This window comes from Pteropus vampyrus, unplaced genomic scaffold (genome assembly GCF_000151845.1).
Source record: "Pteropus vampyrus isolate Shadow unplaced genomic scaffold, Pvam_2.0 Scaffold16, whole genome shotgun sequence".
NCBI lineage: Eukaryota > Metazoa > Chordata > Mammalia > Chiroptera > Pteropodidae > Pteropus > Pteropus vampyrus.
In genome coordinates this window covers 10,288,383-10,301,927 of record NW_011888797.1, presented here as the reverse complement: position 1 = coordinate 10,301,927, position 13,545 = coordinate 10,288,383, and the positions used below count along the sequence as shown (strand labels likewise).

General features: G+C 56.2%; 1 protein-coding gene across 1 annotated transcript in view; it reads left to right on the top strand.

Moving 5' to 3' along the window:
* TMPRSS6 (transmembrane protease, serine 6) overlaps positions 1–13,545 on the top strand; it is a 35,990-nt gene that overhangs the window by 9,666 nt on the left and 12,779 nt on the right. The window contains exons 5-10 of the mRNA XM_011354440.2: positions 227–411; positions 657–698; positions 4,338–4,542; positions 7,267–7,403; positions 8,795–8,907; positions 9,256–9,365. Of these exons, the coding sequence (XP_011352742.1) occupies positions 227–411; positions 657–698; positions 4,338–4,542; positions 7,267–7,403; positions 8,795–8,907; positions 9,256–9,365 (792 nt within the window). The remainder of the gene's footprint in view (positions 1–226; positions 412–656; positions 699–4,337; positions 4,543–7,266; positions 7,404–8,794; positions 8,908–9,255; positions 9,366–13,545) is intronic.

The following is a 13,545-nucleotide window of genomic DNA, read 5'->3' as shown; positions in this document are numbered from 1 at the left end:
CATGTAACCTAATGTCTTGTGCCTCGGTTTCCTCACCTGTAAAATGAGAACACTCGCGTCAGGAGTGGTTAGGAGGCTTCCCATGAAGGTGGAGGGCAATGCCTGGGATGTAGTAAGCGCTCAACATGCATAAGCCACAGTTGGCGTCTTCCCCACAGGAGCAGGAGTCTGGGCAGGGGAGACTGCAGGCCCCGGCCTCAGCCCCTCTCACTTCTGCCTGCCTTAGGGAGGGATCCCTTACCTGCTTCTTCTGGTTCATCCTCCAAATCCCCGAGCACCGCCGGCCGATGCTCAGCCCTGAGGTGGTGCAGGCACTGCTGGTGGAGGAGCTGCTGTCCACGGCCAACGCCTCGGCCCTTGCTCCCTACAGGGCCGAGTATGAGCCGGACCCCGAGGGACTGGTGATCTTGGGTCAGTACTGGGGAGGGGGAACATGGGACCATCTGGTGAGGCCTGGGAGGGCTGCCCACAATGACCGGCATGCTCTCAGAATGAACCCCCAGGGACCTAGGAGCCAGGACTGGGGTCGGGGGCAGGGGAAAGGTCAGCATTCGGGGTAAATCTCAGACAGGCTGGCTCTGATGGTCTCTTCTGGTTTTATTTCCATTCGATTTATTTATTTATGTTTTTGGTATTTGTTCATTTCCTTTTAACAGAAGCCAGCGTGAAAGACGTAGTTGCACTGAATTCCACGCTGGGTACGCTACTTTTGTTTTTTTCCTCTCCACTTTTGAGTTGGTGGTTTTCTTGGCTTGGTGGAGTGTCAGGGGGGTCACGTGGCTACCATGGTGGGTGCAGGGAACACTGGCCTGGAGTCACCCAGGGCATGCCACGGTGGACGCCGCGATGGGTCCCAAGCGAGGCTTGGAACCTGTGGGGGGAGGGGAGCAGGTGTCGTGAACACGTGTGTGTGTGTCTTGTTCACGAGTGTGTATGTGTTGCCTGCGTGAGAGTGCGCCTCTACGTTTCTATTCCTGAATTCAATTTGCCACAAGCCACTGTTTGCACTGGTGGTTGAAAATAACCTTGCCAATTCGAGGTATGTCAGTTACTTTGGGTTTAAGACTTGGTCTTTTGGAGATATTTCTGTCACATTCAAGGATGCTCCCTCCACCTTTTCCTTCCCTTTCTCGGCCAGCCAGGCTTCCCTGCCCTCTGACCCCCACCCACCCCTGCGCCATAATTGCTAGTCACCTTACTTTTTTCCAAGAGGCTCCACTGAGCCCTGGGAAGCAAAGCACCAGCAGGGCCACCACACTGCACGACACCAGGGGCGCTCTCCACGCAGTCACCTGTGTATCCGGCAACCCTTGGTCTTGTGCAGTGCACCACCTGTACTACTGTATCTTGTGTTCCTGAGCACAAGCCCCCAAATTCTCAGATTCTTCCTATACTACCTAGAGTTTCTACCCAGAGCTGAGGCTGGACCACGGACCTCAGCCCCTCTCAGTGTGAGAGGCAGAGTTTAAATCCTGGTTTTACCTTCGCTGACCTTCCTCTCATCCCATTTGGCTGGTCAAATGCTTACTTCCTTGGTGGGTGAAGGTGATGGGGTCAAAGTACATTTTTCAAAGAGTTAAAATCATGATTCTCATGCACAGATGTAGCGAGCACATCAGAGATTTATTTAACTCTTTAATGAGGGATCCAGTAGGATAGTAAGCTGGTCCAAAGGAGAACACAAGACACTGATCGATCGATCGATCTATCTATCTATCTAGTCTATCTATCATCTTACACTGCATCGGTGCACACGTTGCCTTGACCCTCGGTCTGAGACAGGCCTTTCTGTTACCTTTGTCCATGCCAGGTGTCTACGTGTCCTCAAGTTTCTGGCAGTTGCTCTGTAATTACCTTTATTTGGGTCCATGAATGTCTGGAGCCCCTGCCTCTGGGAGCACCGTGTCTAATGGGGGGGATGACAATTCAAATCAATTCTTTAGATGGGCTTTTTGAGCACTTCCTCCATGCCGGGCCCCGCGCTTGCGCTGGGGACACCAGATGACCACATCTTCACCCCTGCCCTCAGAGGAGCTCTGAGCCTCATGAGGGAGACAGACTCATAAACAGAAACTCACAACCCCAAGCGCCAGTGCTAGAATTGAGGCCCCAGAGGCAGTGAAAAGAGAGAGGACCGCTCTGCCCTGGGGACAGGTGCAATCCAAAGCAGAGGAAGGAATGTGCCTCTAGAAGGAAGAAGGAGTTGCTGCTGACTGGGGGTCCTAGAAGCCTTCGTGGAGGAGGAGGCTGCAGACTCAGACATGGGCGGGGCAGAAGTAGGACTCTGTCGGGTTGAGAAGGGGAGAGGGCACAGGGCAGGGCATGAGCAAAGGCCGGGTGAACAGAACGCATAGGCAGGTCTATTTGCTTTTTCCCAGTGACCAGAGGTACCAGGCTGCCCAAAGGTGTTTCTGATTATCAACAGAGACCAGCACATACCTATCCATTTAATTAGCCAAAAAAAAAAGTAATTATTAAAGTAGCAAAGCCTTCATGAGGTGGGGGGCGGGGTGTTAGAAGAGAGCCTTTCTCCAGATGCTGGCCATGGCAGATATCACGGGCCCTGTCCCTTCCTTTTGTAGATGTCAGAGGTCTCTGAGGGAGGTCAGCTCCCTACTGGGGTCAGGATGACCAGGGGTCAGGGAGGGAGTTGAGCAACAGGCGGCAGTATCAGAGCAAAGCATGATCACTGCCATTCCCTTCTTGGTCCTCAGAAGTACCCGGAAAATGAGGTGGGACAGAGGTTATTATGATTGCGTCCATTCACAGAACGTAGAGTGGCTAAGTGACTGGCCCAGCGTCACACAGCTGCTGACAAGTGGTGCTGGGGCTATGAAGCAGAGTATGGAGTCCCCGCACACCAGACTGCCTCCATATCTGGGCCTCACACTCACATCCCCTCTGCTTCCTGGCAGAACACCCATCCTCCCTATTTCACTGGCTTATGATGAGGTTTAAAGGAGCTATTTATGCTCCACAGGAGAGATTTGCTTGTTTACCACTGATCTCTGGTGCCTAAATCAAACACAGTAACTATGTTGCATGAATGAATGAGCGAGTGAATGAATGATGGTGGTGGTACTGCTGTGCAAATTCTAGCCCTGCACATGAAGCTCATGGATTACATGTCAGAGAAAAGGCACAGCCACTGGGGCGTGGGTGTGGGTGTGGAAGGGTAGGTCTGTGCGCTGGAGGAGGTGTGAAGTGAGGGCAGCCAAAGCGATTGGCTACATCTTAGCCTCAAGTGGGAGCAGCTGAAGGGTGACAAGTCACAGAACTTTCACTCGAGTTTCGCCTTCTCCCTTTACTCCACCTAAGGAAGAGCAGCCACAGCATCTACTGCGTGCAAGGCGCCGTGCAGAGTGCTCACACATGCACCATCCCTAAGCTTTGTGACAGCCCCGCGAGGGCAGCGTCACTGTCTCTATGCTGCAGAGGAGAAAACCAAGTCCCAGAAAAGATTAGGTGGAGGTCAGGTGAAGCCAGGTCCGTCTGTCCCAGGTCTGTAAAACGGGGTGCACCGCCTGTGCGCAGCTCAGTTCCAGCCCGTCTCGAGCACTTGCTAAGTGCCATTGGTTTCATGCTCCTGGTTCCATTATCATTAGCTAGAGCTCACTTCTTCTACCTGGGGCTGTCCCCAGCCCCACTGGAACACACTCCCTTCTCTCCACGTGAAATGAACCCCTCACCCTGTTCCCTGTATGGCGCAGCTGCCTCGCTGGGCCTCAGTCTCCCAAAGTCGTTCCCAGCAGCCAGAGGAATTCCGTGGCCCAAGGTGGCCCCAGCCCCAGCCCTGCCTAACTTTATATGGTTCCCATGGCTGCAGGAGAAAGCAGTTCCTCTCCCAGGCGAGATCCGGGCCCTGCCTCCCGGCTCCAGGATGCCCTCCTGCCTCCAAGTTCCCGGCTGGCCTTGGCCTTCAGCAATATGCTCACATTGTGACCTTTCCCCACAAAGCCTTTCTCGTCCCACCGGCCAGGCTTGCAGCCCTCACCTCCTGAGCTATTACCGCAGGGCTTTGCGTCTGCTTGTGCTGTTCTCAGCTCTCCCAGGCAGTGACTGGACTTTTCTCTGTGGCACTCACCTGGCAAGGAGAACTCAGTGAGTGCTGAGTGAACGAATGGATGAAACGGGGAACGGATGCGTGCATGAGGAGACTGAGATGGAAAGCACAGGGACACAGAAAGACTGGGTGTAGCTCTTCGGGGCTGACTGACCCCCGTCCAGCTGCTCTCCCCGCCCGACTCCGCCCCGTGAGGACCTGACAGGGCTGGCTCCCCCATGTCTCTCCTCCCGGCTGATAGAGGTCAGGGCTCCTGTCCCTTTCCCCCCTCCAGGCTGCTACCGCTACAGCTACGTGGGCCAGGGCCAGGTCCTCCAGCTGAAGGGGCCTGACTACCTGGCCTCCAGCTGCCTGTGGCACCTGCAGGGCCCCAAGGACCTCATGCTCAAACTCCGGCTCGAGTGGACGCTGGCCGACTGCCGGGACCGGCTGGCCATGTACGACGCGGCTGGGCCCCTGGAGAGGAGGCTCATCACCTCGTGAGTCCCTGGGAAGGTTGGGGGTGGAGGGGAGGGTTTGGGGAAGGGAGTGGTGCTGTAGGGTCAAAGGTCACACTCAGCATTCTGAGATCAGGGGCCCTGTGACCTCTGGCCCTGTATCTGGGAGACAGTGAGGCTGGCCCAGGGGGAGAGGGGGAGGGGAAGCTGGAAATGGCTGTGGACTGTGGGCAGTCCCCTTTTCTTCCCCCAGCCTCAGTTTCCCCATTTGTAACAAAACGATTGTAGTAGATGACTGCTAAGTTCAGCTCTGGGAGGTGACATGGCTTGTTTGAAGAATGCCTCGGCATCTGGCAGCCCCGACTTCCAAACCCCATTCTGCTGCTTCCTAGCTTTGTGCCCTCAGGCAAGGTGCTCTGCCTCCCTGAGTGTCAGTTTCCTCACCTGTAAAATGGGTACATAATCACGCTTACCTTGCAGGGTTATTGTGAGGATTCAAACCAGCCCTTCTGTGCCAAGATCTTCACACAGTAATGCTCTCCATTGTTACTATCATTGTATGTGGCCCACCTGGGGCTGGGTCACAAAGGGTATTGGGTGCCAGGACCGATGTCAACTTCAGGACTTGGGAAGTGGGAACCTAACTGAATGTTCTCGAGCAGAGGAGTAGGGCTTTGGGACACGGGGTATGATGCGGGCTGCAGAAGTGACCAGGTCAGGGCAGGTGGGGGATGGGACACCATAAAAGGGCTGGAAACGGTCTTGGTCTCCAGGTGCCTTGTCACCTCCCCACAGGGTGGGGAATGGGTGTTGGGCCTACCAGGCTCTGCAGGAGGCGGGGGAGACACTGGGGACACCAGGCTGCTGTCTTCTCTGCTGCGCTTGGGCGGGGCCAGCTTCCAGGCAAGGCGTGGGGGTAGGACCTTTTCATTCAGATCAAGAGCGGTCCTTGAGGGTGAGCTGGGTGAAGCTTCTCCCCAGCCCCCTCCCCCAGGGCCTGTCTGGAACTCCAGGCACTGAGGTGCACACTCATTTGCACCCGCCCCAGCTGCCCTGTCATGTGGTGACCTCAATCTGGGTGTGCGTGGGCTGGGTTCCTGGAGGGCTCTGGAAAGCTCAGAGAAGCCAGACACTATCTGATCACCAAGCCCAGGAAGGGTGGGGACACTTACGGGGTTCCCCTGGGGCTTCTCTGAGTTCCCCTGCATCCCACAGCCTGCTGTTGGTGGGGTCTGGTTGCTGGGTTCAGCTCTGTCCCTACTTACCGTGACACTGGGCAGGAGGCTCACTCCACCTCGGACCCAAGGAGGTCTAAAATGACAGACAGGATTGCGCGGGGTAAGGGGGAGAGAGGTCTTCAGATTTGCACCCTGGAGCTTGAGAGGGAACTTTAGGGGTGATGGGAAGACAGAGTAGACCCTTCACCCACCTCTAACCTCGTGGCTTGTTTCCACATGTTTCACTGGACTAGAGACGTTTTACTTACAACAAGGCTCTGCTGCTAAGTAAATAAAATAAAATAAAAGAAACCCCCAACAGTAAAAGCTGCATTAAATATGACCTCCAGGTCCCTCTTAACACTACTGTCTCCACCTGCAGAGGGACTGGGCAGATGAGGCAGAGGAAGGCATGGTGTGTGGGAGGGTAGGGGGCCCTCAGCAGTGAGAACAAACCAGTGTAGTCAAAGCCGGCGGGACAAGGAGCTGGGAAAGCAGCCAGAGGCCAGAGACCAGGGGAAACGCCTCTTCCCAGGACCCTTCGGGCCCCAGGACCTACCCTGGCATTGCTCACTCCCCTCTGGTTTTTGAGAGGCTGTGTTTGATCCTAAGCATGCACTTGCCGAGATGCCTGCAGTGTTCCCATCCGTGCCCGCTCCCTTCAGTCAAGTTCATGGCTGATGCACCGTAGGCAGGCAGTACCTTGCTGCTGGATGGTTGCACGCTCGCTCTGGAAGGCAGGGTTATTAGCTTCCTGAGAATTGGTCTACCGATTAGCAAGGAATCAGAGGATTCTTTCGGAGACAAGAGGTTATTTGATGGAGGTTGGCGAGAGGCAAGGGGAAATCCAGGAGCACCTCTACCTGAGATGGGCCCACCAGGAGGCACCTTTTGGGAGGGGCAGTGTCCACTGTACCTCTATCTCTGCAGCGGGGCCTTGGCACGGTCCCCAGCCTCAGTTTCCCGACCTAGAAACTAAGCAGTAGCCTTTGACAATCTTCTAGGAGTTTTTGCAGGGCTGACGTTCCAGACCTCGAAGAGTCTGGAAATCCAAAACACCATTATTTATTCTGTGCACCCCAGGCACCGAGCTCTGGGTGGAATCCTGGGGTGTCCCAGGGATCACCAGACCACACTCCCACCTTCTGTTTGTCCCAGCTCAGAACAAGTCCAGGAGTCAGGGAGTGGCCTGCCAGAGGGTGTGGTCCCCACAGGTGTCAGCCTGGTCTCCCTGTGGGCACAGGCTGGGCACTCAGAGGTCATGAGAATTCTGAGGGAGCAGAGGAGGTTCTGTGGGACTGAGGTCAGCTGGCATCATCAAACTGTGAGCTCTAGAAGTCTGGGCAACCCCCTGGCCTCTCTCACCTGAGACGCCAGTTTGCCCCTGACAGGGCTGCCAGTCAGTCGCCTGGGCCAGAGAGGGTCAGGAACTTGTCTGTGAACACACAGCAGGCGGATCGCGTACTTGGGTGTACAGATTCCCAGCCCAGCCTCCTCCCCTCCCAGAGGCCCTTCCTGGGCGCCAGCCTGCCTTTCTCTGTCTCCCCAGAGTCTATGGCTGCAGCCGCCAGGAGCCTGTGGTGGAGGTCCTGGCGTCAGGCGCCGTCATGGCCGTGGTCTGGAAGAAGGGCCTGCACAGCTACTACGACCCCTTCACGCTCTCCGTGCAGGCGGTGGCCTTTCAGGGTGAGGGGGTCGGGGGTCTCCGGGGGAGGGGAGGAGTGCAGTGACAGAAACTGAGGGTGCTCCCCCGGGCATGCCTTCGCCTTCTTGGCTCTAGTTGGGGTGGGACGAGGGGAGAGGGAAGGTTCTAGAAGCGCCTCGGCTCTCCGCCCCCCGTCCCCGCTCCACAGCACACACTCTGTTCCTCTGTCCTGTTCATTTTCCCCATCTCCTCCTCTCTCCTACCTCCCCAGCTCTCTTCTCCTTTGCTCATCGGTCCCAGCTGCCACTCCTGCGTCCCCCGCATCCTCTCTCCTGCCTTCTTCCCATCCGCCTTCCTGCGTTCCTGTCCTCCCTCCTCTCTCTCACTCGCTCCTCATCCCGGCTCCGTGTTTTCTCTCCTCGGCCCCTCCACGCTTCCCTCTGCACCCCCCGAGGGTGAGGTCTATGGTCAGCAGGCCCGAGAACTTGAGATTCACCCCGAAGCGATCGTCTTACACTGAAGGCGAACCCGCATATCTCCATGGAGCTGGGCAGGGGCTCGGGGAGGCTGAGTATTCAGCATTTCGTGGCAAAGGCCGCCCACTGACCCTTCCCCGACCGGAGACCACACGTAGCTGCTGCTTCTCCCCCGCTGCTCCGGCTCTGTCCCTTTCCACTCGGTCTCCTCTCCTCTCCTGGTGTCAACCCCTGAGATCTTCTGGCAGTGGCCCAGGTACACAGAGGACCCTGCTGGAGAGCTGGCTGCCCTCGGTGGGGTCCTGGGGCTAAGGAGGTGCCAGCGCTGGCGCAGTTCTCATGGGAGTCTCTGACACAGCTCTAGGGAGAAGGGAACAAGGTCTTTAGGGTTACTCCGTGGAGAGGTGGCCGGACAGCCCCCTCCATACTCCATGGAGAGGGGCACTGTCCTGCCTCTTCTGAAGCACCCACAGGCTGAGCCTCTGGAGGGGGACACTCCAGCTCCTGATCATTCGCCCTCTCACTACATGACTTCAGTTAAGTCACTCCTCTTCTCTGAACCTCATCTTTGAAAAGGGGGCCGATTCTCCTTCCCCCAAGCCCTAGGACTGAGGCTCTCCCAGGACTGAGCAGACTCAATGAAGAGTCCAGTGCTGCACAGCGAATGTCAGTAACTAACATTTATCGAGCACCTACTATATATCAGGCTTTTTGAGTGTTTTATGTCTGTTTAATTTACTCAACTACCCTATGAGGTGTGTACTATTATTTGTCCCCATTTTACAGATGAGATATCTGATGCCCAAGGTCACACAGTCACACTCAACCACTAAACTTTACTGTTTCATAGCAGCATGGTGGGCGGGTTTACGGCTGCCCCCACCTGCTGAGAGAGGCGGCGGGGCAGGGGGTGCGGGGCCAAGGGACCCTGTGTAACTCCTGTTCTCTGGGCCCAGCCTGCGAGGTGAACCTGACCTTGGAGGGCCAGCTGGAGCCGCAGGGCGTCCTGAGCACGCCATACTTCCCCAGCTACTACTCCCCCAGCACCCACTGCTCTTGGCATCTCACGGTGAGCTCCTCACCCCGCCCGCCCCCTGCACTCTTCCCAGAGCACCCTATGGACCTCCGGCACCCCCGGCTAGGAGGAGGGGCACTGTCCTGCCTCTTCTGAAGCAGCCACAGGCTGAGCCTGGGTCCGGCTCCCTCTGGAGGGCAGGGGGGTGGGGGACGGCAGGTGTGGCCAGGGTCTGGCTCTGTCGGCTGCATCAATGCCTATTTGTTGAGTGACTGACGAACTTCAATGCCAGCCGGGGCTCTGTGTTGGCAGGCCTCCTTCTCCCTTTGTTGTCTCGGGAGGTAGGGTCACCAGACCAGCCACAGCCCACGGGCCACCTGGTGACCAGCTCCTCTGTCACAGGTGCCCTCCCTAGACTATGGCTTGGCCCTCTGGTTTGACGCCTATGCACTGCGGAGGCAGAAATACGACCTGCCATGCACCCAGGGCCAGTGGATGATCCAGAACCGGAGGTACCCACCCCTGGACCCCTTTCCTCTCCCCACAGGTACCGCCCCCTTGGGAATCCAAGTCCCGAAACTCAGAGGAGCCCCACAGAAGGGGGGCAGAGGCGGAGCTGCTCAGGCCTGTGGCCTCACCCCTTGACTCGGTCCTTATCTCACCCCCACCGCGGCCCCGGTCTCCCCTCCTGCCACCCAAGGGTCTCAGACACACATGTGTCATCAGACGGCTTGGATGTTGATCCTAGGTAGAGTGAAATGGTTTCATTTCCTTAGGTGCTGTCACCCACTGTCTAGTACCCTCATCATTGAATGAGGTGGCGCAGGATCCCCAGGGCTCAGCAGTGCTAGAACACCCTTCCCTACACCTCCCAAGTGCAATCGGAGGCCCCTCTTCTGCATCCTGCTCCCTGATCCTAGTTAAAATTTCGTGGCTTCCTGGCTGGCAGGCTGCAAGCCCAGGGCCAAAGCCGCTTTTGCTAACCCGACTGCTTTTTCTGCCCTTGCTCCTACTGGTGACAAAGTTTCTGAGGAAGAAATGAGTCCCTTGGAGAGGTGGGCAGGACCCACTGGAGCCAGGCCTTGCGAGGGGCCACCCTCAGGTCAGCTGTGGCTGCAGTTTGGTCAGTAGGATGAGGACTGGTCATCCCCCTCTGGGGCAGGCATCCTGGGGCCGCGGGTGGTCCTGTCAGCTCCAAGGCGTGGGGAGGGCAGGGAGGCAGGGCAAAGAGACAGTGCAGAGACGCTTTCCCTTGTCTGGGAGAGGAGGTGACAAGTAGACATTCAAAGGAGGGAGTATTTTTGATGGGAGGGACTCCATGTCTACATACCGTGTGGGAGCTCTCTCCCTGGTAGTCTGATGGCTAAGGTCCAGGCACGGGTGATAATGGGTAGCATGGAGGGGGAGCAGGAGGGGGCCCTCCCAGGCTCCATTGTTGGGGGGTGGGGCAGAGGCTTGAGGAGAGAAGAGGGATCTTGGAGTAGCTTTGCAGAGCCAGGGAGACCCCTCCCTGCCCAGGGTCCACGGACGTTGAAGAGAAGATTCTACATCTAATAGCAGGTTGGGCCTTTGATCTCCTTTCCAACGCCGGGATTCTGGGGCTCTAAGTGGCTGAGATTCTATTATACAAGGTCTGACTTCTTGGCTTCCCAGATTTTGAGTATTCAAGATTCCAATAAACTATCATTGGAAGGTTCTAGAACTCTGGAATGCTCCGATTCTGGGACTGATGTCTTCATTCACCAAAATTTGTACTTTGCTTATAGGTTGACCTTATTCAAAAGCATCAGCCAGACAAAGGTGACAGAGATTAACGATGTTCATTGACTTGTCATTATCCTTTCCAGGGCTTTTGCAATTTATCAGGGACTGTGATTAAAAGGAAAAAAAAAAAAAAAAGGAAAAGAAACACCAGCGGTGTGACTTCAGGCCCGTGCTGTTTGGGCCCACTATTCACAGGTCTTTGAATGATGATAACATGTTTTCCTGCCATCCTCTCAGCCCCAGAGCTGAATCTGGTATCTGGGAGAGGGGCTGGGAGGGACAGAGAAGGGCCCTGGGTCTGAGGCATGTACCCCCTGGCCCTACCCATACCCCACAGCTAGTCCTACAACCAAGAGCCAGGCCCTGGCACCAGGTGCTCAGCTGCAACAAGCTTGGTGCTCAACACAGGCGTTCGGTTTATTGGCCCAACGGCCTGCGACATCCACAATATCATCATTCCACTTCCAAGAGGAGGGACTCAAGGCTCAGTTGGGTTAGGTGGTGCCCGATGGGTCCGCAGTCAAGGTCTCTCCCATGGCGGCCACCATGAACAGCAGACGCATGACAGCCACACCATGCTTCCCACCCTCCCTCCCCAGTGCAGCCAGGAGGGGTCGCACCTGGGTGCTGGGGACTTCATGGACTACTCTTGTATTTTAAATGTGGACCATGGATGGAGACAGTCTTAATCAAAAGGAATGATGCCATGATGGTGGAATTTCAGACACTGCGACAGGTTCTAACAGGATTGGGTGGGGGCCCCCTCTCTCAGTGTCTCAAAGCACCATTGAGCTATAGAAAGTGTGAGCTGGACTGGCCCTCGAGCCCAACCCTCACCTGTAGTACAGGTGGAGAAACTGAGGCCTAGAGAAGACTAAGGACTTGGCCTTTTGTCCTTGTCATTTTACCTTGAAGTGGCGGGGGGAGGAACTTCAGGGTGCGGCCAGGTGGTGGATAGGGTGGGGAGGGTGAGGCCTGACAGGGGCCTGGTGCCCGTACACCTCTCCCCTCTCTTCCCACACGGCCCCCCACCTCGTGAAGCCTTGCTCAGGGGATTCTGGCCACTTGCTTTCTGTATGTAACTCTGGGGACACCCCGGGTCGTCCTCATCTGTGAAACAAGGAGGTTAGGCCAGCCCAGGGCCCCAACTTTTTACTACTTACCCTTCAGATAAATGTCACCCAATATGTTGCGTTTATTATCTCCTAGTGAAATGTCATTGTAGAAAGAGCTTAGGTGTGGAAACCAGACGGAACAGGCCTCAAATCCCGGCTCCTCTCCTTGCCACTCGGTAAGGACTCACCTCTCCCAGCCTCAGGTAACTCACCTGGAAAATGGGCATGAAACAGACCCCGCCCAGGGAAGACTCCATGAGGTAGTGGATGGCTGACACTGGCTTCTGCAGGCCTGGGAAAAGTGCAGCTCCAGAAGGCACCAACCAGGAATGAATAACTGGCCCTCGACTGTCCCAGGCAGGCACCAAGCTAAGGGATCTACGATGCCGTTTCCTTTATCCCCAACAAGCTGGTGAGGAAGCAGTCTCCCGTGCTGCCTTCACGGACCCCCGAGGAACCTGAGACACAAAGAGGCAGAGGCATTTGCCTAAAATCACCCAGCTTGTAACTGGAAAAGCCAGAGTTGAGTAAGGCAGTCTGATCCAGAGCGTGTGTGGGTGTGCGTACGTGTGCCCGTGTGCGTGCATCCATGCACGTATGTGTGCATACGTAAGTGCTCACGCTCTGCGGATTCTTCCTGCAGGGCCTCTGAGCAGCTGTGCCAGCTGTTCTGTCTCTTGGCCAAGGCATTCCCGACCGATCTGTTGGCATCCTAGTGAGAGGGCCGACAGTTTCTGTGGCTCCCGCCAGTTCAGAGAGCAGCCTGGAAAGTCCCATTTCTAGCTTCTCAATCCTTTGTTAAGGGTCCAGGGTCCTTAGGTGGAGACTCATGTCACCTGCCCCCAGGCTTCTGTCCAAGTCCGAGTGTGGAAGGGAATGCAGAGGCATACCTCCAAACCATGAGCACTGGACAGACTGTTTCCTCTACTTATGATCTTTTTCGATAATGATCATCCTATGTAGATGCTGGGAAATTCTTTGAATGAGCATTTGTTGGAAAAACTGCTTGTGTGGGTGGCAAAGATATGAGAGTCTGGGGAAGGGAGTAGATTTCCAGGCACGGTGTCTGTGGGGAAGGGGAGGCACAGTCCTCGGACCCGGAGTGACCGTTGATGAGGAGCAATAGCGGGTGGGTCAGGCGGAGGATGTCTTGCCCCTCAGGCGCCAGCGTAGTGAGGAAAGGCTGGCCTGGGCTCCCTGAACTGGCCGGGTATCCTTGGGCACGTCACCTCACCCCTGTGAGCTCTTTCTCCCTCCCTCACCTCCTTGCTTTCTACCCAGCTTCTCCCGGTGCCCACCTGAGTCTGGCTGAAGGCTTATGCCCTTTGAGTGGCCTGAAAGCAGGGGAAGGACTTGGCTTTGTGAGATCTAGCCACCGGCTGCTTGGTTTCGCAGAACCCACTCTGGCTGCGCGTCACCACAGCAAGGCTTCCCCCTTTCCGGGAACCTGCCTCTCATCAGCTTCCTCTCCTGTGACGTCACTTCTCTTGTGATTTGCCCAACCATTTCCATCTGATGGGTGACAGGCAGAACCACTGGCTCCTTAGGCCTGCTGGAGCCCTGCTGGCCTGGCCTGGCTCTGGGGCAGCCCGTCTGCTCCCCTGAACTGCTGAGCAGTCAGGACTGCATGCAGCCACAGAGGTTCCCGGGCCACTGCTGAGCGTCAGGCCTCATGCTGGGTGCTGGCAGTGAGGAAGGCAGAGCTCCAGCTGCTGCCCCGGAGGAATTCACAGCCTGACGTCAGCAGCTTACTTTCAAATAAGTCATTTTCTCATGCATTCCTTAGAACATCCTACAAGGGAAATAATATCAC